Source organism: Catharus ustulatus, chromosome 17, assembly GCF_009819885.2.
Source record: "Catharus ustulatus isolate bCatUst1 chromosome 17, bCatUst1.pri.v2, whole genome shotgun sequence".
Lineage (NCBI taxonomy): Eukaryota > Metazoa > Chordata > Aves > Passeriformes > Turdidae > Catharus > Catharus ustulatus.
In genome coordinates this window covers 10,917,711-10,944,804 of record NC_046237.1, presented here as the reverse complement: position 1 = coordinate 10,944,804, position 27,094 = coordinate 10,917,711, and the positions used below count along the sequence as shown (strand labels likewise).

The 27,094-nt window shown below is 40.4% G+C and overlaps 1 protein-coding gene across 1 annotated transcript; it reads left to right on the top strand.

Moving 5' to 3' along the window:
• Nucleotides 1-27,094, top strand: LOC117004498 (probable ATP-dependent RNA helicase DHX35). Its single transcript, XM_033075279.1, is given in 26 exon segments — nt 1-77; nt 1,451-1,584; nt 1,959-2,051; nt 2,190-2,252; nt 2,255-2,266; nt 3,824-3,928; nt 4,770-4,788; nt 4,791-4,830; nt 5,465-5,534; nt 6,152-6,211; nt 8,093-8,205; nt 8,355-8,451; nt 9,485-9,643; nt 11,479-11,689; nt 13,285-13,409; nt 13,858-13,912; nt 18,727-18,807; nt 19,182-19,252; nt 19,254-19,297; nt 19,894-19,966; nt 21,063-21,167; nt 21,170-21,194; nt 21,890-21,971; nt 22,502-22,573; nt 24,120-24,231; nt 26,603-27,094. Coding segments are annotated over 26 exon segments (2,106 nt in total). The 5' UTR covers nt 1-37; the 3' UTR covers nt 26,648-27,094.

Genomic DNA, 27,094 nt, shown 5'->3' with positions numbered 1-27,094 from the left:
ACGTGGGCGCCGCTTCCGGCCGCCCTCTCACCCCAAGATGGCGGCGCCCGTGGGGCCGGTGAAGTTTTGGAAGCCGGGTGAGGGGTGTGGGGGGTGCGGGATGTGCGGGTGTGGGCATGGAGCCCCGCCGCGGTGAGGGCTGCGGGGAATGCAGCCCTGCTGGCCGTGGTGAGGGGTGTGGGGACAGAGCTCCGACCTGCCTCGCCGTGGTGAGGGGTGCGGCGAAAGCCAGCGGCGCTGCCCCCTCGGCTCTTTGGGGTCGCTGGAGCATTTACAGTGGAGGGCAGCAAGGCTCTGAAGGGATTCGAGAACATGGCTTATGAGGAGCGCCGGGAGGAGCTGGGTGTGCTGAGTGTCAGAAGAAGAGGCTTAGGGGTGACCTCGTCGCTCCCTACAGCTCCTGCCGGGAGGCTGTGCTGAGGTGGGAGCCGGTCTCTTCTGCGGTGTCTGCTGTCAGAGAGCCGGGGGGAAATGGCCTTAACCTGAGACACGGGAGGTTCCGATTAGCTGTTATAATTTCTTATTTCATTGTTGGAGTGGTCAGGCATTGGAATAATTTGCCCAGGGAGGTGGTGGATCACACCATCCCTGAGGGCTTTCAAGAGGCGTCTGAATCTGGTGCTGAGTGCTGTGGTTTAGGGATTATACAGTGGTGGTGCAGGGTTGAAGGTTGGGCTGGATGATCTTGAAGGTCTTTCCTAACCGTGATGATTCTATGAGGACAGTGGGGAAATGGCTGTCCCCTCTCTGCCAAAGCCCAGGGGGTGTTTGTGGCTCCAGCTGGGTGCTGCCCAGGGTGGGATGGCAGGGCAGGGCAGGGCATGGAGTGGCTGGTTTGTGGGGTGGCTGTGTTGCCCTTTGCGGGGTCTCCAGGGGTATGAAGTGCGCAGGGGAATCCCAAGGTGTTCTGAGGAGGAGCAAAATCCTGGCCATGGGTGGGAATAGCCATGGTTAACACCATGGAGAGCAGCTCAGTGGAGAAGCACCTTGGAAACAATCATAGTAATTGTTGATTTGTGGTGGAACTGCTTGGCAGTTCTGAAAAGGACTTTTAATAGTGGGAGAAGTGCAAGCAAGGAAATCCTACGGAATCTTTCTCTTTGCTCTCAGACTTTCCTGTTTGAATCTGCAGCTGGAGATGATAAATTCTGTTATTGAGTTTTCGTTTCTAGTTCCTTGTGTAATTCCACAGTTTCAGTTGTCAGTAGTTTTGTGATAATTTGCAGCAGGAATAAGTCAAGTTTCAGTTTGTGAGGTAGGTTCAGGGCTGAAGCAGGGGCGTGTTGTGTATTGTTAGGTAATACTTCAATTGCTTTCACAGAAAATTTGTTTGTTTTAATATGCTGCCACCCATGATTGCTTTTTGTATGAAACCCATTTATTTTGGCTGTATTGTGATACACCAGGCAGAAGTGTGTTGTTCCAGTTAAAATTCACTCCTGTTCTGTAGGCTCAGAGGGTCCTGGTGTCAGTGTCTCAGAGGAGAGGCAGAGCCCTGCTGAGAGCAGCGCTGTCACCGTCATCTACAACCCTTATGCTTCCCTCTCCATTGAACAGCAAAGGCAAAAGCTGCCTGTTTTTAAGGTACAGAAGTTCTTTTTGGTATATTAAATGTGTTGTATGATGTCTGGTTCTTGTGGCTTGTTTTTTTTTTTTTTTGAAAGAGCAATTAAAAATCACTTTAACATAATAATTTTATGACTTTTTTTCTCTATTTGGAATTTATTGTCCTGTTTGACAGCTGTAAATGACATTTCTAGAGGCTTTGTTGATGTATGTTACTTACTATATGCTGTACATGTAATTTATAGATTTTAAAGAACTGTTTAGCTTTTGGCAGTGAACTCCATGTAACAAGAAGTTACTGTGTCTGCCAGATATGTAAATATTGTAATTTTAATTGATTTTTTATTTTTGTACAGATTTTTTTAATGTTTAAATGTCATCTTCTCTTTCAGCTGAGAAATCACATACTTTACCTAGTGGAGAACTACCAGACTCTGGTGATTATTGGGGAAACAGGATGTGGGAAATCAACACAGATTCCACAGGTATCTGTTTAGATTGGTAAAATTAGGGAGTCCTCAGGGGATTTTACACAGAATATTGAGCAGAACCAGGGAAAACACAAAGTGTGAGGATAGCCACAGCATGACCAGTGTCTGTCTTTCCCCCACTATTGTTTGCAGTACCTGGCAGAAGCTGGCTGGACAGCTGAAGGAAGAGTTGTTGGGGTGACACAGCCTCGTCGGTCGCTGCTGTTTCAGTGAGTGTCCCATCTTCCTGTTTGCATTATAACCTCCAGTTTATCAGCAGCTTTTGCTGAGTAGCAGGAATCTGCATGAGCTCCTGAATGAATGCATGTTTCTGCTTATCTTTCTCTAAGAGCTGCTGGTGTTACACACTGAATTCAAGCTCATTAGTGGCCAAACGTGCCAGCATTCCAGAACTGCAGATGTAGAAGCTTTGAAGTAAAACTGACTGATGTCAGCAGAACTGTGTACGGAAGTTAGGGCTGAGCTGTGATTGACTCAGGACTAGCACTGTGCTTGTGTGACCCTCAACTTCTTTCACAAGGTGAAACAGTGATGTAAATTTGCATATAGTTATGCAGCTAGTGGAAGAGACAAGAGGCTGTGTATCTCTTTTTTTAGCAATTCATAAGTAGGTTTTAATATTTTTTTGTGTTTTTTTGTTGTTATGGGGTGTGAGTTTTTTGGTTTTCCCTTGTAAAAATGTCAGGCAGAAGAAGAAACAGTTTTATTGTGAGAAATTTTTGCATGTACATATTATATATTGGAGAGCATAACATTACTTGGATGTGTTGTCAGGAAGAAAAGGAGATGCTGAGGTCAACCACTTCTCTCTGGTAGCAGCATGCACAGAAAGCATCCAGTGCTCCTTTGTCTTCACAACTGCTGCCAGGCACTGACTTGGGTGAAGTTTCTGCTGCAGCATTCTTTTTACAGAGAACTGAGGTGCATTTTATAACCCCATTTTGCCTGTTCTCTGTAACATAGTAAATAGTATCTACAACATACCAGCATCTACTCAGTGAATACTGTAGGATCCAGTGTTCTTTGACCACATCCAGCCTGGTTAAGGCAACAATCTCTAGCAGTGCTCTGCATCTTGTGCTTTGGGCAGTCTGCCTGCAGTGTCCTCCTTTTTCTCCTTCATAGGGCATCTAGCTGACAGAGCACAAGTTCTATAGGAGATGTTGTGAGTGCTGCAATGATTTCTCACAGCAAACTCGCTTCTCTTTTCCCTTTCATGTCTTACTGCATCATTTTAAGGCCTAAAATAGAAAGATGATTCCATTCAGGCTTAGTACATGGACACAGCAGGGTTTTTCTTTGAGACTGCTGTTGCAGACTGCCTGTACTGTGGCTGTTACAGGAGATGAGAAATAACTGATGATTTATTGCTTTGTCTTGAACTGAAAATGATATTTTAATATGTGACTTATCTGCTCTCCCATCCAGAGCATGGGGGTTGTTAGAAATAAAGATAGATAGTTGCAAAGATATAAGGCATAGTTTAGAAACTCCTGAACTTCTGCTTGCATTACCCAGACTGACAATTATCCTGAATTCTTGGGCTGAAAATGATTGGATGATAAGATTGCAATAATTAATTCCCTGCATGTATGTATGGGTTAGAGTGTCACTCAAATGACTGACAGTAACTTGTTGGAATTCTACAGGGACTAGTTTATGTGTTGTGGAGCTTTACTGTACCTGTAGATATCTTTGTAGTTTGTAATGACACAAGGCTGAGGTGTGCTGAGCTGTTTCTTGCTTGTGAGGATGTCATTTCTCAGGTTGCAGGCCGAGTTGCTGATGAAAGAGGTGCAGTGCTGGGACATGAGGTTGGATATTGTATCCGGTTTGACGACTGCACAGACCCACAGGCTACAAGAATTAAGGTGAGACATGAACAGTGTGTGGTTACTCTGAAGGGATTAGTTGAAACTCTAAGTATTTTGCAAAATTAATGAGAACCTTGTGATGGCCAGTCAAGAGAATAGGTAACACTTCAGTTTCCCAAGTGGGTACCCCAAAATTGTGCTTGAATGGCTGTGGCAATCCAAACCTTAATAAAATGAGTACCTGTTCTATTCTGATAGTCTGACAAAGCACCATTTTCAAAGTAGAGGACAATTTCAAGGCATGGCCAACTGTTGGTGCAGTACTGGTGTGACCTGTGTCACTCATAGTCATAGGGAAAGCTGCAGTGAATCACAGATTAAAAGTATCCTCCCCTAAAAATAGATTTTGATTAAAAGCACAGATAAAACCCAAGATGAGCAGGCTGAGAGATAATTTGGTGGATTAAATAGCAACTTTGCAGCTGTTCTTCAGTGCTGTGAGCAATGTTAGTGTTGCTTGTGTTTCTGCAGAAGAGGATTTGCTTTAGTTGTGCTGAAATAGCACTGATGATGAATGAGACAATTTGCTTTGTGATTTTTTTCAGAGGCTGGTGTTCCTTTACAGTGAAAGAAATCGAGATGGTTGTTCATTAAATAGAGCTGATTTATTTTTTTTTAAAGCATGATTATTATTCATTTAGAGTTGGAAATTTTGAGGGTTTTACCAGCAATTCTTGCTTCGTTCAAGACCACAGTTGCAGTCACAGTCTAATTTGATAGATCATAAATTAAAGGCAAGGAAACATTCAGGCAAAAGCCTAGAAAATCGTCTTTAAAAATCACAGTTAGCTGAGACTATATGATAAGGATTTTTTTTTTTTTTTGCATTCCTTTTTAGTTTCTAACTGATGGTATGCTGGTAGGGAAATGATGGCCGATCCTTTATTAACAAGATACAGGTAAGAAAACAGAATGAGTGCTTGCTGAAGTGCAATTTGATAAAAACTGCTTTTTTCAAGCTATTATGATAGTTTTTTATAAATTTTAGTGGCTATTATAAATTAAGTACCAATAAAGTGAGAATTATTGTAGAAGTCTGACTTCTTTATGCTGTAAAAACAGCATTGTTGTTAGCAACAACATATTGTTAGTTGATCATTGCAACACCAAAAGCAACAGGATTTGATGCTCTAGTTTTGAGACAAAAGCTAAGGGGCCTTATGGAGTTGGAATTATTTAATTTCCTAATTTAAATTATTTTTTCTTCCTTATACTAATAAAAAAATCAACAACAAACAGGCTTTTCTAATAACCAGAAAACCCGTGCAGTACTGTAAACATAGACTTGTTTCTTCTACCCCTTTCCAAAAACTAGCCTGAATAGAGAACAGTGTCTATGTCCTAGGTGATGTCAAATACATTTTTCTCCCTGTTCCATTGCTGCAAGTTTTTGTAACTTCCCCAAGTCTGGCTGTGAACAGTAATAGTCCAGCAGCAGATTGCAAATAATGGTGTTTCTAGAAGACAGGGAGATACTGATTCTAGTGTCAGTCAGGTAATTTCTGAAACCTTACCTTCCTGCCTTTTTCACAGTGTCCTCATGCTGGATGAAGCTCATGAAAGGACTCTTTATACAGACATAGCCATTGGCTTACTAAAAAAGGTAATTCTTTTTTAATTCACTGTAATTCTGGAATTTTAATTTGGTCATCTTAATACGGGTCTCTGTAGCTGTTTTAATTTCATCCCTTTTCATTCAACCTCTGATCCTGATGGCTGGTAATTGAGGGAATGTGATTGCTTCTTCCTCATTTAGGAAATGTGATTACTGGTTCCTCATTTATCCTGCAGCCATTGTACATATCCAGCTATTTACTTTGGTCATCTGGCATTCAGGATCTCTCTTTCTTCCCCCTAATGCTGAAATCTCTCCTTAGCTGATAGTACAAATACACTGTTGATTCTGCTGCTGATGATCATGTGAAGTGGTCTGATAGGGGCTTGTTGCTGACTTTCAACCTACTAAAGATCTGACTGCCACCAGAAATTAAGAGTAGATTAAAATAACTGACTGAATGCCCTTAAAAATAAATACATAAAACTCCAAACAGTCATCGGGTTCTTAGATCTGTGGGGTGATGTGGCTGCTTCATTCAGCATCTGTCTTGTAGTTTAAAGTAGTTTTACAGGTTTCTGGTAATCTGGATTCTCTAACTCTTGGTCTAGTCCTGTGTTTCAGAGAACAGTTTTAACTCTGATTGTTGTTGGTCTCTCTCCCAGGTTCAGAAGAAGCGTGGGGATCTTCGCCTGATTGTGGCTTCAGCCACTTTGGATGCAGAGGTACAGCTCAGCTTTGGGTTGAAATGAGGTGACATTAGGTGGCAGATCCACTGCTGTTTATGTACAGCTTTCCTCTGTGCTGCTTGTGAAGCATTGCTGCTGCTGGAGTGGTGCAGGAAGAATCTGCTGTAGTTCAGTTGCTCTGCTTGGTTTTCATGCTCTGTTAGCAAACTGTTTTGGATGTGAATTTAGATGTGCATCTGCTTTTTATATATTGATATTTTTTTCTCCTTATTTGTATTCTTTATAAAAATATGTTCCTTGGCTTAATTTATTAAGAGGCATTGATTTAGCTCAGTTTTGCTGATAGATATAATCTGAGGCAACTATAGGCAAGTAAAAATAGGTGATAAATGAATAGATTTAATTTCAGTGAGATCTTACTAGATCCCTGATTGACTCGTGGCCTGTAGACACTTATGTAAACTTATTGAAAACATATTAATTGAATTTTGAGCAGGAGCAGAAGAGGAGCTCTCAGAGCTGAGCAGTGTTTCACCCTGCCCTGTGTTCTGCTTGTAGCAGCAGCAACAGGAGGTGCTGTTTAGGGAGAGCACGTGAGCCTGGGCACCTGCTGTGGGTCTGTTCTGTTAGAGCTGCCTCAGCATCTGCAGCAGTTGTAGTACAGATATTAGTCAGCACCTTCCTGCTGCTTCCCTCCACTATGTGTTATGGACCTGCTGTTTGTTAATTTGTCTTTGAATCTGCAAGTCTCCAGGACCATAAGTGATTTTCAGGAGTTTACCACTAGCTATATAATAGCATACATGGTCGAATTCTTTCAAACCTTTTAGTTAGATCAAGATCTCCCAGTTCTTGTACTGGGGATTTGTGTTTTTTAAAAAAAAACCCTCAAAACCAGTTTTATATTTACTTTGTCACCTTTGATTCATAAATCTCAGCTATGTCTTCTCAACCTTGTGCTCCCAAGCACAGCTTTTCAGTCTTTCCTCATGTGGCAGCTATTCCATCTCCTGTATGATGTTCATTCCTCTTCTCCACTTTTCCTAACTGTTCTGTCCTTAATAAGATGTGGTGGCGAGAGCTTCCATGTGGCACTAAAGATTTCCTTTGGTGACAAGTACCATATACCATGAGTGTTGTGCTGTGCTTTGGTAGTTTGCACTGCTGTATGTTCTGTACATTGCAATGCAAAATTTGAACTGCCAGAAACCACATTTCAAATAGATGACAGTTAATCTGAAAGGAGTTAATGTGAGCAAAATGATTGCTGTGACTATGTAAACATTTTTTTAATACAGAGAGTTGATGGTTATCTCTACAATGCTCATAAAAGTTGAGATGAATTATATGGGTTCTTAAGTTCTGTTTTTTTCTTTTATTGATTGAAAATACTTAATGACAATAAATCTAAATTTACGAAGGTGTCTCACAATGCATAAATCAAAAACTTCCATAAATCATCCCTAACTCTGCTTTTGCAAAGTGAGATCTTGGTGTTCAGTAAGGGCTGTAAAATTTACTTGCTTATTCAAAAATGGGGAGAATATGCAGGCAAACACAAACCATTTTGCATCAATTATTTCAAAGTTCTCCTTAGCTTTGACTTTGCTAATGTGATAGATCCAGTTACAAGTTTCTTTATCTTCTTTTTCCAACTGTATCAGCTGATATAATTAATTTTACTTCCCTTTCCAATTTTTACTTCTCTAATTAATAAACATGCAACAGTACTTGTGCTAAATGCCTGAACCCCAGACAGAAGGCAACAAAATCAAACTTTCACATTTTTTAATCAGCACTGTCAAATTGATGAAGTAAACATCCAAGTAGTAGCAGTTTAAGTTCTTTTTGTTGTTAGGGATTTTCTCCATTCTTTGAAATGTCAAACTGAAAGTGTTTATTTTTATTTTAATGCAGAAATTCAGGGATTTCTTTAATCAAAACGATACTGGTGACCCCAGCAAAGACACCAGTGTGATCCTTACTGTCGAGGGGAGGACGTTTCCAGTGGACATCTTCTACCTCCAGAGGTGTGTTCCTGTCTGCTCTGGGAACTAGTGAGACTGTGCAACTGTGTGTCATTTTGTCTAGGTTACAGCTCTGGTGTCCCAGAGCTGCTGGAGGGGACGAGTCTGTACCTATTTTTCTGCTCATGTCTTGCTGTTTTCTCTCCTCATAGCCCTGTTCCTGACTATGTAAAATCAACTGTGGAAACCACCATGAAAATTCACCAGATGGAGAATGATGGTGATATACTGGCATTTTTAACTGGACAGGTATAGACATAAGCATTTTTTTTTTTGCTTTACAGTGCTGTATTGTGAGCTTTGCAATGCTACCTCAGTCTCCTGAGGCTTTCATTAGTTGTGCTTATTTTATTCTCAGTGAAGATGACAAATATTTCTGAATTGGTGGGAGCAAAATGAGGCCAGTCCCAAAGAGGTGAAGACAGCCTGAATTTATCAAAGCTAGTAATGGATGGTAGTTTTTGTCATTTAATGCTTTATTTTCTCAGCCTTGTTAGTGAGTGGAATATTGTGTGGTTTGCTGGTGCAAGTCACACATACTCAGCTGTTAAATTGACAATGAGTCATCATTAATAGTTAAGGCAAATGGAATTTCCATTTGTTAGGCTTAGCATCTGAAGTGTTTGACAGAAAAACAAATTGCCGTGAGATCAAAATGTACTGGTCTCTTCTGTTTATTTATGCTTGTCAGCTCACTTTGCAGCTGGGAAGAGCAAACTCATTTCTCCAGTGAGGAGCTACCTTGAAGAGCTTCAATAACATCTTGCATATTTTCAAAAGCAATTCTTTATGCCTTTATTGATTTAACTTTGGAATAATGATTTGGGATTTGGTGAGCAATGCTTGAACATTTTCTTTTCTGGAGGTGCCACAGCTGAGATTAAACATGAAGTTGAGCAAGAAGTGTGAGTGCTGTTCCTGTGCCATTTCTGATCCAGACCCACAGCATTCTGCCAAAGTATTTTCACCTCCCATTTTGCTCTCACCAGTTGAGATAGACAGTAAAATTAACCTTCTTCCCCTGTGATTTTACTCATGTGTTTATGGTATGACATTGAGTCAAATAACAGTGAACACAAGCATGTATATAAAGCTTTATTTATTAATAATTGCAATTTATCTTAAGAGTATTGCAACATGGAGGGAGCTAGTCAAAGTCCTGGTTTGGACAATTGCAGTGGTATTATTATTTGGTGCAGTTTTTGTATCTGGGTGACAGAAATGTGCTGTTAAAATGCAGCATGTCTCATCTCACTGTGTGCCCTGTGCTGCCTGGCTGCAGGAGGAAGTGGAGACTGTGGTTTCCATGCTCATAGAACAGGCTCGGGCCCTCGCGCGCACCGGGATGAAGAAGCACCTCCGTGTTCTCCCCATGTATGCTGGGCTGCCTTCTCCTGAGCAGCTGAAGGTCTTTGAGAGAGTCCCTCACACTGTCAGGAAGGTGAGCTCTTGTGTGTGTCTCAATTCCCACCACCCAGAAGGCTGTCTGCAGCACACAGGCTGTATTTATCAGTTCACATCATGGGACTGTTGCAAATGCTGCTTTGAGGGAGGCTTTCTGCATCTCCCATCAGTGCCTGTCAGCTTTCAAACTGGGAACCAAGAATGTGTTCCCTGGTTTCCCTTTTCATCTTTGATCATTCCTGGGCATGTTAGTTCCAGATCTCCTCTCTGCCTCATCAACTCTGCAATTTTTAAGTGTCTCCATACAGCTTTGTATTTGCTTCATTCAGTTGCAGCTTCTTACTCCTCTACTTTTACCTTTTTCTTTCTTTCTGTGATCTAAAAGTCCATGGCTGTTTTCCACCAGTAGTGGAAAAATTAGTGACAGAGTGGGTAAGTGCCATATTTCATCTAGGAACAAGTTCCAACTTACTTGATTTTAGTGGGAAGAAAACTTTGTTTTGACTTCTGCAAGTCTTGTTTAGACATTTAATGTCAGAGAGTATATATTGGATGTGATTAGTGCTTTCTGCTTATGCAGAGCCTGTGTTGGGGCTGAAATAAGCTGACAAAACTACACCAAGGTGACTTGTAATTCTTGTACCTACTGGAGTGACAAGTGAAATTGTTCATCTGGCATTGAAGAACATTTAATATAAATACTTCTCTCTGGGATATGACATCAGTCAATTAACTTTCAAAATTTTCTTTTTAATTTCAGGTGAAATAAGCATTAGATTTCCTACTGTTGTCTGGGAATAATTATTTTTTAATATTTTAGGACATACATATATAAGTGAATCCCTGCAGGAATGCTGAATGTGGAACTGTTTATCAACTCTGTTCCCCTCCTATCCCCCACCTCATTCCAGTGTACAAAGAATAGTTCAGTGTAATTGGGAAGCAGAAAGAAAATATTCTTAGTTTGGTACATAAGAAGTCAGTTAATCTTTTTCTCTGCAAACACTGCCAATGATTTTTCTGCAAACACTGCCAAACTCTTCTTTTATGAAGAGAGAATAAATTTGAATAAGAATGTGATTGTGAAGCTGTGAGAACTGCTGTGCAAATCAGGCTTATTTCAAGTTGACAGCTCCTTCTGCTGCTTGTAGTGTATCTTTTAGTGGTCCTGAGCCTTGATTTACCAAAATATGAGTACTGGTCTAATACTGACGCCCAGCTGTGACAGACAAAAGACTCTCTAACAATTTAAAAAGTGAATATTTATTCAGAGTGGGCAACAGTGTCAGGTAACCCCCTAATACACACTGCAAAATCACAGATGAGCACAGAGTCTATTAATTGACAAAAGGTTCAAACAAATACATTTCATAACACCAGCCCCTCCCATCCCTGCTTCCCATGGTAATTAATGGAATGGCAATTACAGCGTGGTTGGCTTCTTGAATTAAGTCTGGGATCGTTTGTGTGGGGAGGGGTCCTTAAAAGGAGGAAGTAAGGCGAGTCTTCCTCACCCTGACCTTTTCTATCAATGACAATACAAATGGCTTTTGGGGCAGCTCCATTTTGCAAAGAATGAGTTTCTGGTTGCAATTGTTTGTGTTCTTTGGACCTACCTACCAGTTTCATCCTTTCCCATTGCAAGCGCAGCTAAGCAAACATAAATGGACAGGCAATCAATTATTTAAGTTTCAGGTAACTATCTCAAGCCCAGTTTCTTCTAACTTGTAACTAAAATCCTAATTTCTCTGAGATTAGTGTTTCAAGCATGTCCCTGTGCCTGTCATGGCTGAGATGTCTCACTGGGGTGTGGCTGATGGGGTCTTTGAGGCTGGGGAGCTCACAGGACCCTCTCTGTGCCTGTGCCTGCAGGTGATCGTTGCCACCAACATTGCAGAGACCTCCATCACAGTGCAGGGCATCGTGTTTGTGATCGACTGTGGCTTTGTGAAGCTGCGTGCCTACAACCCCAAGACGGCCATCGAGTGCCTGGTGGTGGTGCCGGTGTCCAAGGCCTCGGCCAACCAGCGGGCAGGGCGCGCCGGCCGCAACCGCTCCGGGAAGTGCTACCGCCTCTACACAGGTCAGCAACTGCCCTGCTGCCCCCTCAGTGCTGGCCACTGTGCTCCATTGCAGTGGCAGAGGAAGGAGAAAAGCTGTGTGTGCTCAGTCATTGAAAGCACAAAATTGCCCTTTGTTGTTCCTCTGGCTTGTTTAGAAATAGCTCGTTCTTTTGTGCTAGGCGTTAGAAACTGAATCTTTTTGTGGAATTGGGCAGAGTCAGCAGTTGCAAACATGAAATGTTAATGCAGCTCTTAAAGTGGTGAGCTTATTAAGAAGTTTGTACTTTAAGATTTTGGTTTCTGAGTAGTGTCAGTGTGTAATACTTACCAGTGGTTCTCTCTGCTCTGACTGAAGTCTTCATAGACTTGCATTTAACAAAAAGGCTCTAGAAATCCTTAGATAACTCAGAGAAGCTTTGTGTCTCTTTTTTTTTTCCTAGGAATAGCTGCCAACCCCAAATTCTTCCCTTGAATCAATGACCCTGGCAGTGCACAAGAATTGCTGTTTTAAATAAATCCGTTGGCTACCACGCCCTGTCCAGAGAGCTGCAATCTAAGTGTCTGTTCTCAGCAGCTTGATGAGAAAAGGCTTTGCAGTGAACACTCCCATTGCTGATGGGCTTGAGATCCCCTCTAGTTTTACTGCAGCTCTGAGATGGTGGAGATGAAGCATTTTCCTTTAAAGTGTGCATGTCCTTGCCAGCAGTTGCCACATTAAACCAAGCCATGATTATATGTATCCAGTAAGAATCAGGAGACAATATGTGCTACACAATACCCAAGTTTATGTGCTTTGTGAGTGTTTTACTGGAGAAACCATGACTACACTGAAGATATTTTTGTGTGCTCAAGAACTGGTTTAGGGAATGCTTTAAAAAGTGTTTTAAAGGAGGAAAACAAAAAAAGAAAAGAAGTGCACAACAGTGCAGAGAGTGAACAACAATAGAGAAACAGCACTTTGTCTTAGGGAAGGTTTGAGATAGTAAAGATTCTGTAGAAATTAAAATAATTTGGGTGAAAATAATGTAGAATGTGCCTTTTTTAAAATTGCAGAACAGTTGGTTAGTGGAAGGTTATAGAGGTTTATCCTTACAGGGTATTTTTCCAGACTTGGACTTTATAGTGAACGTGATTTTAAAAAGGCATTGTTAAATAAATTGTTTTTCCATCCTTAATCTTTATTTTAAATATATATTTTAAAACTCCATTTGTTTAAGTTACAAAAATAGCGTTCTTGTAGTGAAAGCATGCTACTTTGGAACTTTTCCATCTCTTTAAAAAAATGCTTTTTTTGTAGTATTCCACCTACTTTTTATTTTCTGACAAAAATGTTAAACAGAAGAGAAACAAAACATTTCCAGATTTCTGTGAAGAATTTATAACATTTCAAGTTGAAGTGTGGGTGGATTAACTACAGAATCAGCACTGTAGCCAAAGCCATTGAATTTCTATTTAAATAAAAGTAATGTAAAATACAGTAATTGCAGAAAGATCATCTTTGGGTTAGATCATCTTGTAACACCTGTTGAGTATCCATATGTGATAATTTAAATTGAATGGCTATGATTCTGTGGTGACAGCATAGAACAGGAGTTGTTTTTTTCTCCCCCTCCAGAGGAGGACTTTGAGAAGCTGCCCAAGTCCACAGTGCCGGAGATGCAGCGCAGTAACCTGGCCCCTGTCATCCTGCAGCTCAAGGCTTTGGGCATTGACAACGTGCTCAGGTTCCCCTTCCTGTCGGTGAGTCCCAGCTCTGAAGGCTGCACCCTTCCTTGGGCTGAAGAGACATCAGGAGAGATTGGTGGTAGCCCACAAAGCCATTCAGCACTGCCTGCTGGTTGGGAAAGCTTTGTCCCTGTCAGACAGCAAAGTGTGTTCCTGGGAACCAGCAGTGCAAATGATGTGTGTGTCCACTCAGAAACAACTGTTTTATTCCAGAGTTTGGTGTTAAAATTGTTGAGAAGTCAGGAAGTCTTAAAAAGACAAGCTCTGAGGTTCTGTAAAATTGTAACTGCAGTCCTTTGCACTGATTTATGAAGAAGAAGAATGTGAGAGCTCTCTCTTCATTTTGCAGCAGAGAGAAGTAGTTAAGGATTTTACAGAAGAGGAAGATCTATGAAGTCATGTTCTTTGCTGAACTCATGATGTGTGCTGATAACTTCAATCAATGCACATTTTCTCTTCACAGCCACCCCCTGCACAGTCCATGGTGCAAGCTTTAGAGTTGCTGTACGCTTTAGGAGGTGAGATTTTAATGCTTTACTTGATTTGTAGCTCTATTACAGGAATTGTGAAAAAAAATTGTAATTTGTATTTGATGATTGGATGGACATTAATAAAATTTGCATTTGAGAACTATGCTTTGAGAAGGAAAGAGAAACACAGCTGTGATGGTGGAAACTTTGTTGTGGGTTTTTAGAGTGTACCTCAGTCTCTTCTGGATTTGCTTTCTTTTCTTTAGGTTATTTCAGACTGGTAAGCAAGCAAACAGCAGCAATAGAGTTTAAACTAGAATTAACTATTTAGATTGGGTAAGGAGTATTTTATAGCTATCTTATATGTATTTCCTTGCTATTTAATGGGAGGAGACCAGCTATTTGTCCTTGCTATCCTGTTTGTGTTCCTTCAGTCCTTGCAGAGTGATAGAAGATAGAAATGGAATTTGGACACTAATTAGACCAGTAGAGGAGTTAGACACTAACTTTACCTGCATCCAGTTAGTAAGTTGTTACATACCTAAGACTTGGTGTGGTGGTCTTTGTTTCATGTTCCTGTGGCAGTGATGAGATGTCACACTTGCAGATACAAACAGAAGGAGTTGTAAGCAAAGGTTTGACTGTAATAACCCAGAATTTATCAAGGCTGATAGAAACCCAGAATTTATCATGGCTGATAGAATTGCACTTTGTTCCTTAATGGGACTTTGAAAAGCATAGTGTGTCTGTTGTAAATTTTCCTGTTAACACTTTGCAGTTATAATGTGTTCTTGCTGTGTGAGTGCTGGAACTCTGCCTAAGCATAGTCAGTCAAATGTGATGCCTGAATTTGAGAGAGCTTCATTCCTGGAGGCTGTGCATGAAACCCCACAGAGAGTGTGATATTTTCAAACTGCCTCCTTGCTATGATTGTGAAAGCTTGACTGGCAAAAGTTAAGAGCTAATTAAATTATAATTATTTGAAATTAATTCCAGTCTGTTCTTTGCTCTGGATGCAGGGTGGGCTGTGGCTGAAAGGCTGCACCTGCTGTAGTGTAATGCTCCTCATGTTTGTGCTGTTGGTCCTGCAGCTGAGGCAAAGTTCAAACCCACAGCAAGTCAAACTGTTGATTCTATTAGCTGTGGTTACAGGACACAATCACTAATAAAACCCCCTGATCATCCCTAAACCCAGCACGTTTTCTCCTGGATGAACTGGAGCTCTGTTTCTCAAGGCAGTGTGTGTGTTTCAGTGCACAGCTTGCTGGCTTTCCATGCTTTTAAATGCATGCTACTTGCAAAGCCTCTGCTCTAGTTTAGTATTGAACTTGCCAGTTATGGACAAGTCAACAGACACACACAAACTTGTAACAAAAAGAAAAGATTAGTCTGACAGATCTTGAGAGCTAATTCAAAGTACTTTTCTACTATTTAGCTACTTAAAAGAGTATTTTTTAAAAATTCTGTTCTCTGTGTTACTAATCTTACTCCAATTCAGTGGAGTCTGAACAACACTGTTGGTATATGGTTTAGTTTAGGTGGTTCTGTGAGGAGCAGGGGCTTTGGTTTGAGCTTTGTGGTGGATTCCTTCCAACTTGAGATAGTCTTTGATTCTAAGTCTGTTCATTCTGTTTTTTCATTATGCTGCAGTTGGATACTTTTAGCACTCAGATCTCACTGTAGTAATATATTTTATACACAGTTTTCAATTCCTTTTTGTGTGGTGAGTGGGCTGCCTGCTGCCTAATTTTGTTTATAAGAAGAGTGTTATATTGTTGAGTTCTTTTGACAGCTATTTAATCTTTTTGAATGCAACAAACTAAACAAAACAGAAACTTGACACGAGGCCTAGTAATCAAAACTCTGCTCTGTTTGACTTCAGCTCCTTGTTTGTAGCTAATTCAGAGTTGACAATATTTGCTCCATAACATAAACATGAGGCAGCATAAAGGAATTGTGTAAGTTTTGGAAGCTTCCAGAGGTTTGTGGCTGTTTTTAGACCACTCACAGATGCTGTGCTGTAAGTTGTGGCAGTCTGCTCTGTTTTTTATTCTCATGGAGCTGTAACTCTGTTTGGCCAGGATTTTGCCCTGTGCTGGTTGGTTCCATCTTGGCAAAGGAGGGTTTCATTTAAGGCACTTGGTTCTTGGCAACCTCTGCCAGCTTGGAACAAGAACCTTCACAGTGACTTGTGGAACGTGTTTGCAAGGATGAATTCACAGCCAAAACCACCTTGGGGAAATGGAGAGGAAAGTTCAATAAACTCACTGATTAGCTGGGTGATGTTTTGGCAGAAGTGTTCTGCTCATGTAACTTCAAAGAGCTTTTATTCTCTTGGCTGCACAGCTTTGTAGCAGAACAGATTTGGTGTTTCAGATGAAAAGAAATGTGTGTGCATGTGTGTGATACACAGATTCACTCTTCAGTTTCTGCTGAAGTTTAAGGTGAAGTTAGGTTTTAGGTGGTTTATTACAAAGATTTTCTGTAAGGTGCAGAGCTGAAGCTGCCCAAGCATTTGCAGGTGCAGTGAGGATTAAATTCCTCTTACGCAAGTAGGAACATGAATTTCATCACTGGCACTGCAAGTCCCATGCGAAAGGCAGAGTTTGGGGTCAGCCCTGCTGTGCCAGCATGGTGCCAGCTCGTGCAGGGCTGATGCTCCTCAGGCTGATAGCTGTGTTGAATAAAACACATCACTGTTTGTAGGATTATTTTTACAGTGGTGCAAACTGATTACATCAGGACTGTCTCTCCTCAGCCTTCTCCTTTGATGCCTTTTTGAGAGTCTGAGTTGTCAGTTGGAGTTTATTTGTTTTAAGCATAATTTAAGAGGTAAATAAGCAGACAAAAAGTGGCTTTGTTTTTACTGTTATTTCAGGTCTTTGTTGATGATTTGTTTGTGAGTTGTCACCTATCAGAAATAACTACCTAACTTTAAAAAGAGGATAGTTCTAATCCCTCAGTCTGTCACACACTAGTGGTTGTTACTTGAAACATTTTAGTGGCATGATACTTGAATAATCTTTCCTGAACACATTTAATTAAAATCTTTGTAGTATCTTTTCCTAAGATCTTTAATTTCCTGTGTATATGGTGGATTCAATGGTTGCTTCCAGGATTATTTGAAGTAAACTTTCACCTATTCCAAACTACTATCCATTGCAGGCTATATTCAAGCTTATTGCTACTAAGAGATCTGTGCACAACCCATATATAGATCATGCAAAATTGTATTGACATTTATAAGATGCAGCAGAAACCAAAGGATTTTGGCTTGATGGACCTGTAGAAAGTGGTGCATAAATATATGGAAATTTCTCCTTTTTCCTACTTAGGAATGCAGTTGATGAAACTTATCAAAGGCTATTGGTTGTAAACTCCTCATATGGCACTAGTCAAATGAAAGCTATCATACCTTAATTTTTGCAGGTGCTGTGACTTTGTGTTTAAATATATTAGTTCACCATTGCACAAAAGCTGCCTTTGGTACCTGTTTCTGTGAAAACACCTGTGACATTATGTGAAAATCCTGGTAGGTTTTGTTGGACAGTGTAGGGGTGTGTGAGTGAATTACTACATTGTCATGAGTTGATAGCATATCAATAATAAAATAAACATTGGCTGCAGGGATCTGTGGATTCAGATGTGCTGACATCAGTTACAGGAGCTCTCACTCCTTGACCTGATTTGTGGTTTTGCTTTTCTCTGTGAAACAGAGCTGCAGTGCAGCTGTGGCTTTGTTACCCCCCACACAGTCTGACAAACAGTGTGTTTATATAATGGGAGAGCCTGGTTGTGTTTCCTCAGGTCCTTTGCTGTGGGTGGTTATGCAATCTGCAGTGCCCCAAAGTCCTGTTCTTGGGCTCTCACTCACTCCTGCTTGTGTAGCATTTCTCTTGTGCTTTACCTCTGTCCTACCTCATACAACTTGGCCCTCTTAAAGTTTTCTCTTTTAATTTTTACTCATTGCTGCAGTTCTTAGCAGCCTTTTTTTTTTCTTATTGTTGTTCCCTGTGAATTGTATTTTTAAAATTCTATGTCCTCTTGCAAAGCAAGGCTTTTCCATTTAAATCCTTCCCTGAAATCTCAGCATAAAGCTCAGAATTAGCCTGGGGCTGGTGCTTTGCAGGGGCCCTTCTTGCTGCAGGGGTTTGACTGGAGGGAGCCAAAGCTCTGGAATGGTAAATGTGCAGAATTGCTCAGATCCAGCTGCCAGGCCTCCCTCCTGTGCCATCTCCATGGAAAAGGCTGCAGCTGGAACATGACTGGCAGTAGAGTGGATATTTCAGAGGCAGACTAAAACTGTAGAAACCTTCATCAGCTGTGCATCTCTTGTTTAGATAATAATCTAAATTCTAATTATTTTTCTCCATGACCTAAGTAGATGTGCTTAGAAAAATGACATCCCCACCATCAGCAGAGCTCCCTGTTTCTGCAATAGTTGCCTGTTCCATGTTTATCCCCATTTTCATTCTCATCTGCTTTACATCCCCCATGAACAAAGATGTTACTAAATATTTTAAAAGAGATCAGAGATCTAACAGCTAATATCCCCTCTGGCCATGGCATTGACTTGGACTGCAGGTTTTTTTAATTATTGACAGCAACAGTGAAACATAGTCAAAATTAAAAAATTATGTGTTCAAGTATTTTTGAAAAAAAAAAATTCTGGTGACCCATGGGAGAGTAAATGGGTATCATGGATTGCCTTTAAGCTTGGTGTAATATACATTCAGCAATTCTGAGATGCATCTGCTGAATTCTAGTTTGTAATTCTGCTCTTTAGTACAGTTTAAGTCAAAGGAAGCCTTGCTGTGCTGTTTTGCCTGTGTCCCAGCTACGTTTCTTAATGTGTGCTGCAGGTTGGGATATGCACTGCCGATTAACAGAGCCTCTTGGAATGAGAATAGCTGAGTTTCCTTTGAATCCTATGTTTGCAAAAGATGCTTCTGGAATCCAGGTAGGAGAAAAAGATCAATTTCTTCACAGTCACCTAATTGTAATGTACTGCTATTCATTTGCTAAGCTCAAATATACTTCATTTTGGTGTGTTCTGCAGTGAAAAGAACCAGTTAAAATCTCTATTAAATAATTAGTCTAAGACATTTTCACAGCCTAGTAAGTTTAACATTTGCCTCTTAACGTTTTCCACTGAAAATATTCACTCTTATACTAAAAAAATCCAGGAGTTTATGTATTTTGTTTCAAATACTATAAAAACATATTCTACTTCTTTTAATTTTATTCTCTATGGGGGTAAGTTGAATGATAGATTTCCTTTATTGATTTCCATTTGTTTACTCTGAGTAAAATTTCTTTGTTTACTCTTCAGGAAATTTTGGCTGCTCCCAAGAGATTTTGACAATTGCTGCCATGATGCAGATTCAAAAACATCTTTGTGATCCCTCCAAAATCAAAAAAACCAGGCTGTAAGTTCAGTTGCTCTCTTTTTCTGTTTGTTGTTTTCACATTCTGGACTTCTGGCAAGTATTTTACTGGTGCATATTACAGACTGCAACTTTGTGGGAAAATGAAATAAGGTCTGGAATGGTATCTGTTTGTTGTAGGTAAAAAGAAAAAACAAAATATCAGGGGAACCTTGGAGTCTTTAGTAGTGCTAAAATACCTCCTTCTGAGGGCCACAAACATGAAAGGTTATAAACCAATATTGGTCAGTGTAAAGGTTTGCAAAAAAAATCCCCCAAAACCTTCCCACACACCACTTCCTTCTGAGATGAACAAAACAGGAAAGGATGTAGCAAATTCTTAATAGATAGCAAGAATTAGGAGCCTGATTTTAAATGAATAGAGATTCTTTGTCTGTTAATTTTTCTAATTTCAGTTTAGAAGTGCTCCTGAGTGTAGGGGGGTAGTAAAAGTATTGCTGTTGACCAGAGGAGCTGCCTTAGATGGTAAGAGTTTTAACCAGTCCCAGGAAATACTAGGCTGAAGGGAAATTGGACACATCAGACATGATTTCAGCAAAAATCAATCTGCCTATAAAATGATATTTCTTGTTCTGCGGCCAGGCAACACAGAAAGTTTGCTGTGGAGGAAGGTGATCATCTGACCATGCTGAATGTTTATGAAGCCTTTGTCAAAGTAAGTCAGTTCAGGTGAAATTGCAGGAATGGGAGGAACTAGAGGTTCTCACTCAAAGCCAAGGACTTCCTGAGTCTATCAAGTTATAATTCTACATTGAAAGACTCTCTGGTCACCATTTGCCACAGACCTTCACATTTCCTCTGACAGGGAGTAGAAGAGAATTTTGTTGGGGTACAGCATGGTAATCTTATGGGTAGACAGCTGTGTTTTCAAGGAGACAGGGATTTTTCTTGGGGCTTGGAGAAAACAAATGTTCAAATTTCCAATGAAATGAATATTTCTCATGCTTTACTGATGATAATCTGCATTCAAATCTAGCAGTCTTTTTTTTTTGCTGGTGTTGAATTAACTCATTGATCATCATACACTGTTTTTCATTGACTTCATGTTTTTATCCTGAGGTCTAACACCAACCTTAGTTACTGCTCTGTAAGCTGAGGTTTATTTAATAGTTTTGAAGTTGCTACACCTGTTTGGGAGTAGGTATATTTTTGCTGGTATAAAGCACTTTTGTAGTAAAAACCCCTGCAGCAGTGCTGAGTTGAAGCAGTAAAACCACCCAAGTGTTTAAGCATCGCTTTTTTGCCACAACCACAGAGCACCCAGGGAGCACCAACTGAAATGCTGCCTTCAACATTTTGCATCTGTGTAATCCTCTTAGAAACAGCAAAGGCTCTTGGAGGGAGTGCTGATTTCTGGAGAAACAGCTCTTTGCAGAGAGAAGACCAATGAAAACAGCACTGAAAAGGTTGTTTACATTTTGAGGTTGAAAACAGACATGTTTATGATTGGAGAGAATTAAATGGAGTGACATGCTCTTCTCTTTCAACCACATATGAAGAAATGAAGCACATATGTTTGAAAATACACCATAGCATTTGATCTACTGCCATTTATGACTTGAGACATGTTTTTTAGTTATTGGTGGTACATACTCTTATTAGTTGCTCTGTAAATAGGTAATTTTCAGGGAAAACCACAATAAATGTGTTGTAGGAGATCAGAATTAAACAGAACAAGGCTATCTGAAAGGGATTGGGTTTACTTTGTTGATGGTATCTCATTAAGATTTTTTTCTCTTCTCATTGTACAGCACAGCAAGAGCTCCCAGTGGTGTCAGGAACACTTTCTGAACTACAAAGGGCTTGTGAGAGCTTCTGTTGTGAGAGAGCAGCTGAAAAAAACTTCTCGTCCGTTTTAAAAGTGCCAAAGAAGTCCAGTGAAGGTGATTTTTTTTTAAGCTCTTGTCCAATACATAGTAAGGTAGTTTCCAAACTGCCAGTTTGTTCCCTGCTTTTCTTGTAAGCTTTGGAGTATTTTATCCTGGCCTCAAATAGTGTTAATTTAGACCAGATTTTTTGTCCTAAAATAGCTGCAGAAGAGCACTTTAGCCTATTTGTATGATTAAATTTTAGTCCAATCTTCATTAGTTGAGATTTCCAGCAAAAGTTATAACCACTGATTATCTATTTAATGGACAGACTTTCCAAAAGACTCATAAATAGGTCACCCTGTTCCCTCTTTCTAAAAGGCTGTTTTTGTTCAAAGTGCTGTTCAGTTTTGGGATGGGATTTCCAGCTGTGCTGTGTGTACACAGGTGCCAGGACTGGTTCTTAGCACTTGTCCTCTACCTGCTCTGACAAATCAGCCTTCAATGCTCAGCTGTCACACTGGGCTGCTTTGGGGACTGTGAAAACTCTACATGGAGACACACAGGTGGCAATACATTTGTTTTTTAGGCAGCAATTTTTGCTTTACTCTGAAAATGGAAGTCAAAAGGAATTGCAGGGTTCGTCTGCTCTCCTGCCTTTGCTGTCAAAGCCTAATGCACTCTGAAAAGTTGCTTGAGATGATTAAGTGGTATTTTAGGGATTTTTGCCATTCTATTGACTCATCTTACAGAAAAATTCTTCTTTCCAGGTGATCCAGATCCTGTTTTTGAGGTGCATAGTTTCTGGATTCTTGCTAACGCTGCTAAATTCCACTCCACAGGAGCTTACAGGTGACTATATACAGTTTCACTACAACTGCTGCTTGGTTGGAAAGCTCCTGTGATGAATAAATCTAATTTAATCAAAAAGCAGATGTTTCTCCTAATTTGCAATTAGGAAGCATGTGGCAGTTGATACACTAAATATTTGAAGATCTGTATTTGCAAACTGCCTCAGTGGTTTATCTCTTCTCTTTGGCAAATAGAACTACAATTATTATAGTGGGAAACTGCTACTAGCAGTCATTAGATTGCTCTAAGTTAAGAAAGTACAGTAGCGTTGTAGCACTCCCAGAGCACTGAGTAAAAAGCCTGAAATGTTATTTTTCATTTAATATAGATAAAACTCTTTTAGAACATCAAATTATTGATTGTTCCTTTGACCAGCATTTAAGCCTGGTTTCACCCGTTCATTAAGTGCCTATGTTGTTAATTTACTCCAGCCCTTTCATTCCTGCTTTTATTAAACATACTGGGGCTGAAAGGAACCAATGTTAAGCAATAAAGAGAGGCACAGCCTGAAATAGTATCTTGCTTTCAAGGACTATCCGTGATGACCATGAGCTTCATATCCACCCCAGCTCAGTGCTGTATGCAGAGAAACCTCCACGCTGGTAAGTTAGAGATGCTTTCTCTTCTTTGGGGATTTTTTTAAAGGATTTGCAGCATCCAAGTTGAATTGCTTCTCTCCATCAGTGAGGAATAGATATAGAAAGTCATAGTTCCCACAGGGAGAATCCAAATGGCATTTCCTTTGCAACATTTTGTAGGGAGTATCCAGATAAAAGAGGGAAATAGAGTGATGTTTAACTGTCAAAGAAACCTGCAGTGGTTGGAAAGGAGAGCCAGGTTTAGTGGGCACCACATCTTGCACTGCAGATTGTTCTCCAATAGTCTCTGTACCTAAACAGAGCTAGGGTTCATTTATTTAGCCTGTTAAGGAGATGTCCTGTCAACAAGGTGCTGCAGAAATGGCAAATGGATTGCAGGGAAAGGGGCTTACACATATAATGTGAAGAGTTATGGCAGCAGATTGAGGAAAGAACTGGCTGTACTTGCTGTTAGTGGGGTCTGATCATTCCATTTGCAGGTCAAAGGTCCTTATATTACAAACAGAAATGTGTGTCCAACTGTCAGGTTAGCATGATCAACCTGAAGCATTTGGACTTTCAATCTTCAACTGCCTGCTGCTGAGATTTGGAAGGCCTGGTGTCATAGCATCCTGTCACATAGGAAGTTTAACTTAGCAACCTAAATTTCACTGCTACTGCAGCCTGGGCAACCATTGAGGGCTTCAGTTCTCTCTGCTACAGGTGTAGAGGAACATGTTTTCATTCTGGTTTGTTTCCTCTGATTTATTTTTAGTTGTGTTAGTTGCTATGTCTCAGGACACATTCGGCAAAGAGAATTTTTGGATTCTGCTCTTTGCTTTGAGAGCTAAACACCAATTAATGAGAAGCCACAAACCTCAGGTGTTTGCAAGCTCTGTGTAGAAGGCAGATAGTGTGACTTAAGGATTTGGTAGCTGCCCCTTCAGTGCAAGGGTTTGCACTTCCTTGGGGAGAATGACCTTGCCTGCTGAAGGTGACCTCAGAAATAGATTGCCCATGCTGGCAACCTGACTGTGCTGCAGTGGGGATGAGTGCACATGGTTGGATGTTCCTAAATCTTTTCCAGGAGATGTTCTGGCAGGAGTTCAAGCTGATTCCTTCCTCTGATGCTTATCTCGCTTGTCTGCAGACTGGCGCCGGGGATAGTCATGCTGGGGTTTGTGCCCTCCTTGTTGTGGGTGCAGGGTTTTGGTGCTTTGGACATCTTCCCTTATGATATCACAGAGTAATTCATATTCTGTCTCCCAAAGCATCAGCTGTGAGTCCCCCTTGACCCTATTATAAGAAACAGTCTTTCCTATATCTCACACCATATGGTTGGTAGTGTGGTGAGGTTGTTTTCATGGCAATCTAAAGATTTTCTTAATGTGGAGAGCTCTGACCAACCGAGACCAAAGAGGCAAGAGGTTGAATTACACCTTCAAGACTCTCTTGTCACTCTGTAAGTGTCACCTCTGGCAGCATGTACGTGAAACTGTCTAAATATGCTGTTAATCAGCTCTCCCTCACTGCTTGACAGCACTTTTCATTTTTGTTTCCTTTCTCCCAGGGTAGTGTACAATGAAGTCATACAGACTGCTAAATACTACATGAGAGATGTGACAGCTGTTGAATCCTCCTGGCTGTTGGAGCTGGCACCTCACTTCTACCAGCAAGGAACGGTACGGAATCGGCATAAAGGCCAAACGGTACCATTGCTGCAGCAGCAGCTCTTGTATCTGAACTTTCTGAGGGTTTGTTTGTTCTGGTCTCATGGGACAGAAGTTCAGTTGGCTCTGTTCATTTTAGTGGTTTTACTATAAAGGAGGAGGGTAATAAGTTGATGCATGAAATGTTTTTCCCTATTATACAGCCAATGGATGTCAGAGTTACAAAATGAGATCCAGTTGCTGGTAAAGTTACATTTGCCATCATATCCCTTTGGGAAATGAAGCCTTCAGCCATTCTACACTTCAGTATAGGCACTGGGTAGCACTTCCCTGAGCAGCACTGTAGGCAGGCAGTGGTCACACTTTGCATAAGAATTTTAGGAGAGTCTTTGCAAGCTTTGCAAATGCTTGTGAAAATCCTGAGCCTTTTTTTTGGGCATTAATTATGTTTACTGAAGAAAAATCAGTTCTGATCTGTTCAAATGTAAAATGGCAAAGAACAGCTGCTGTTTGTGCAAACCTTATTGCAAATTGCTGTGTGTGATAGACACCTTTTATTTATAAGTATCTTTTAATAGTTGTCACCAACCTTTATTGACTGTCCCATGTGAATCTGTCAATCCAGACTTATTGACTGGTCATTCTGAGAACTGAATTGCTCTGAAATGGTATCTAAGTGTTAGTTCAGCCACAGAGCCTTTAAATACTGTACAGATTACCAAGTTGAGCTTGTATTTAAATTTCAATGGGACATTAATATCTACTGAGCTTTATATTTTACATTAATGAAATATTTCCAAAATCTGAGTGATCAAATGCATTTACGTATCAGACCTTTGACAAAGGTGATCTGTTTTTAATTTATTCATCTGCTTCACTGTCTGACTTCCTGGAGAATCTGATGTTGTTTTCTTTCACTTCCTTGGAGTTTTGTCAAAATTGAGAATCCTGTGTTGCATGGAGCCCCTTAGGACACCTCTGTGGTTGCAGTTCCAACAGTTTGGCATCTGTTCATGTGATTGACTTGAGAGAGGGGTTTTTTATGCTCATCTTGGATAATTCATCTCAATTACCCATCTATAAATGGACTTCCTAAGTAGCTGAATATTTTCTGCCTTTCTCCTGTAAGACATTTGACAAAGGCAGTGATGACCCCAGCGGGGCAGAGCCTTGAGCTTTCAGCTGCTGGGAGATGATCAACAGAGGTGGTGTAAAAAGGAGCTGAGCCAATGTTGTATCAAATCTGTTCCTGCAGTGATTATTCCTTTGACTCACATATTTACAGTTGACACATAATTTACATTTAGCAGCCCCACCCACACAAAATCCCACTGTGACCTCTCCATGAAGTTTGGGATGAGGTTGTCCTGTAGGTAGGTGGTAGCAAAGAGGACTTGTCTTGAATGTGCTGCCTGCCTGACTGAGGGAATGTGTTTTTCAGGGTAGTGCTACTACTGGTGTTGGTATTCTAATTTTTACCATTGCCATCCTTTTGATTTGATCAAGTGAAGTCCATTTGCAGTATGACCTAATCATTGCTTTCATCCTAAAATAAATGGTAGCTCTCAAGGTTGGTGCTGGTTTGAGGAAAATTCTCTCTTCCAGCCTAGTCAGTTATCCATATCAGCCAAAAGTCTTGGGTGTCCTTATAAAATGTTTGAAAATTAGAAATATTTCTCTTGTGTAGAACTTTGAATCATACATGTAAAATTTGAATTAGTAGACTGTTGAAAATCACACTGGTTTATGTTAATTTATAGATATTAAGACCCTTTTTCTACTAAAGGATACATCTTTGTGCTAGGAAGGAAAGGTTTTATTCCTTTGTCAAATTAAGAACAAATTACCACTGAATAGGACTCTGTTAAAAAATGTGCTTCTACACCTTGATCTTGGTCAGTTATTTCTCATTCCAAGTTTTACAGAACTCTTTTTCATATTTCATTCCACATTTGTAGGTCTTTAAGGGCACAGAGGTTCCAAAGATCCAGTGCAACTTCAGGATTAATACAGTTGTTAAAATTTTGTACTTTGTGTACATTCTCCTGGTGTCTTTTTGCAGATGTATTGTTGGGAATACATTTTGTGCATTTTACACCTGGAAAGTTGCTTCCAGTGGAAAATTGTCCCTATGCTTGCAGCTAGTACAGAAGAACTAGAAGTTATTTTATCACAAACCAGAATATCACTTTGGGGTACATGTGGGTTTTATTTAATGGGTTTACTCTAGTTGTCAGTAACAAGCAGAGCTTGGGTGGGTGTGGATATTTGTGTTAAAATTAATTTAAATTGTGATTAAGGATAGAAAGCATTGTAGTCGATTTTTTCCCCTAATTTTAGTGTATCTTCTAAGCAGATTTTTTGTTCTTTTCTTTTCTTGCAGCATCTTTCCTTGAAAGCAAAAAGGGCTAAAGTAGATGACCACTGACATGACTTCAGTAGTTGTGACATCAGAAGCAGAACCTACCAGTGATTTCAAGCTGGCTACAGTCCATTCAGCAGTCAGTTCATTAGCAATTTGATCTTCCATCAACCTAAATGTTTAAATGCCTGCCAGGATCTGTAGGGGTTTATGCATGACCAGTACATTGTAAACCTAGAGCTTGCATTGTGGACATTTTAATCTTTGCCTACTTGACCTCTGTCGTTAATCTGGGCATGTTGCTCCTTTTAAATAGGTAGAAAAACAACTTAAAAAGTGAGAGGACATACAGGACCACAAAAAACTGAAACCTTCAAGAAAGAAACAGATTTCCTGGAGTGGTACTGCCTTAGGAGTGTGGGGAGTAGGGTACCCTGCCTCCTGTCACCCAGAGCACTGTGACTTACACCGGCCAAACTGAGCCTGGCTCCTGCCAGCAGGAGCTCAGGGCAA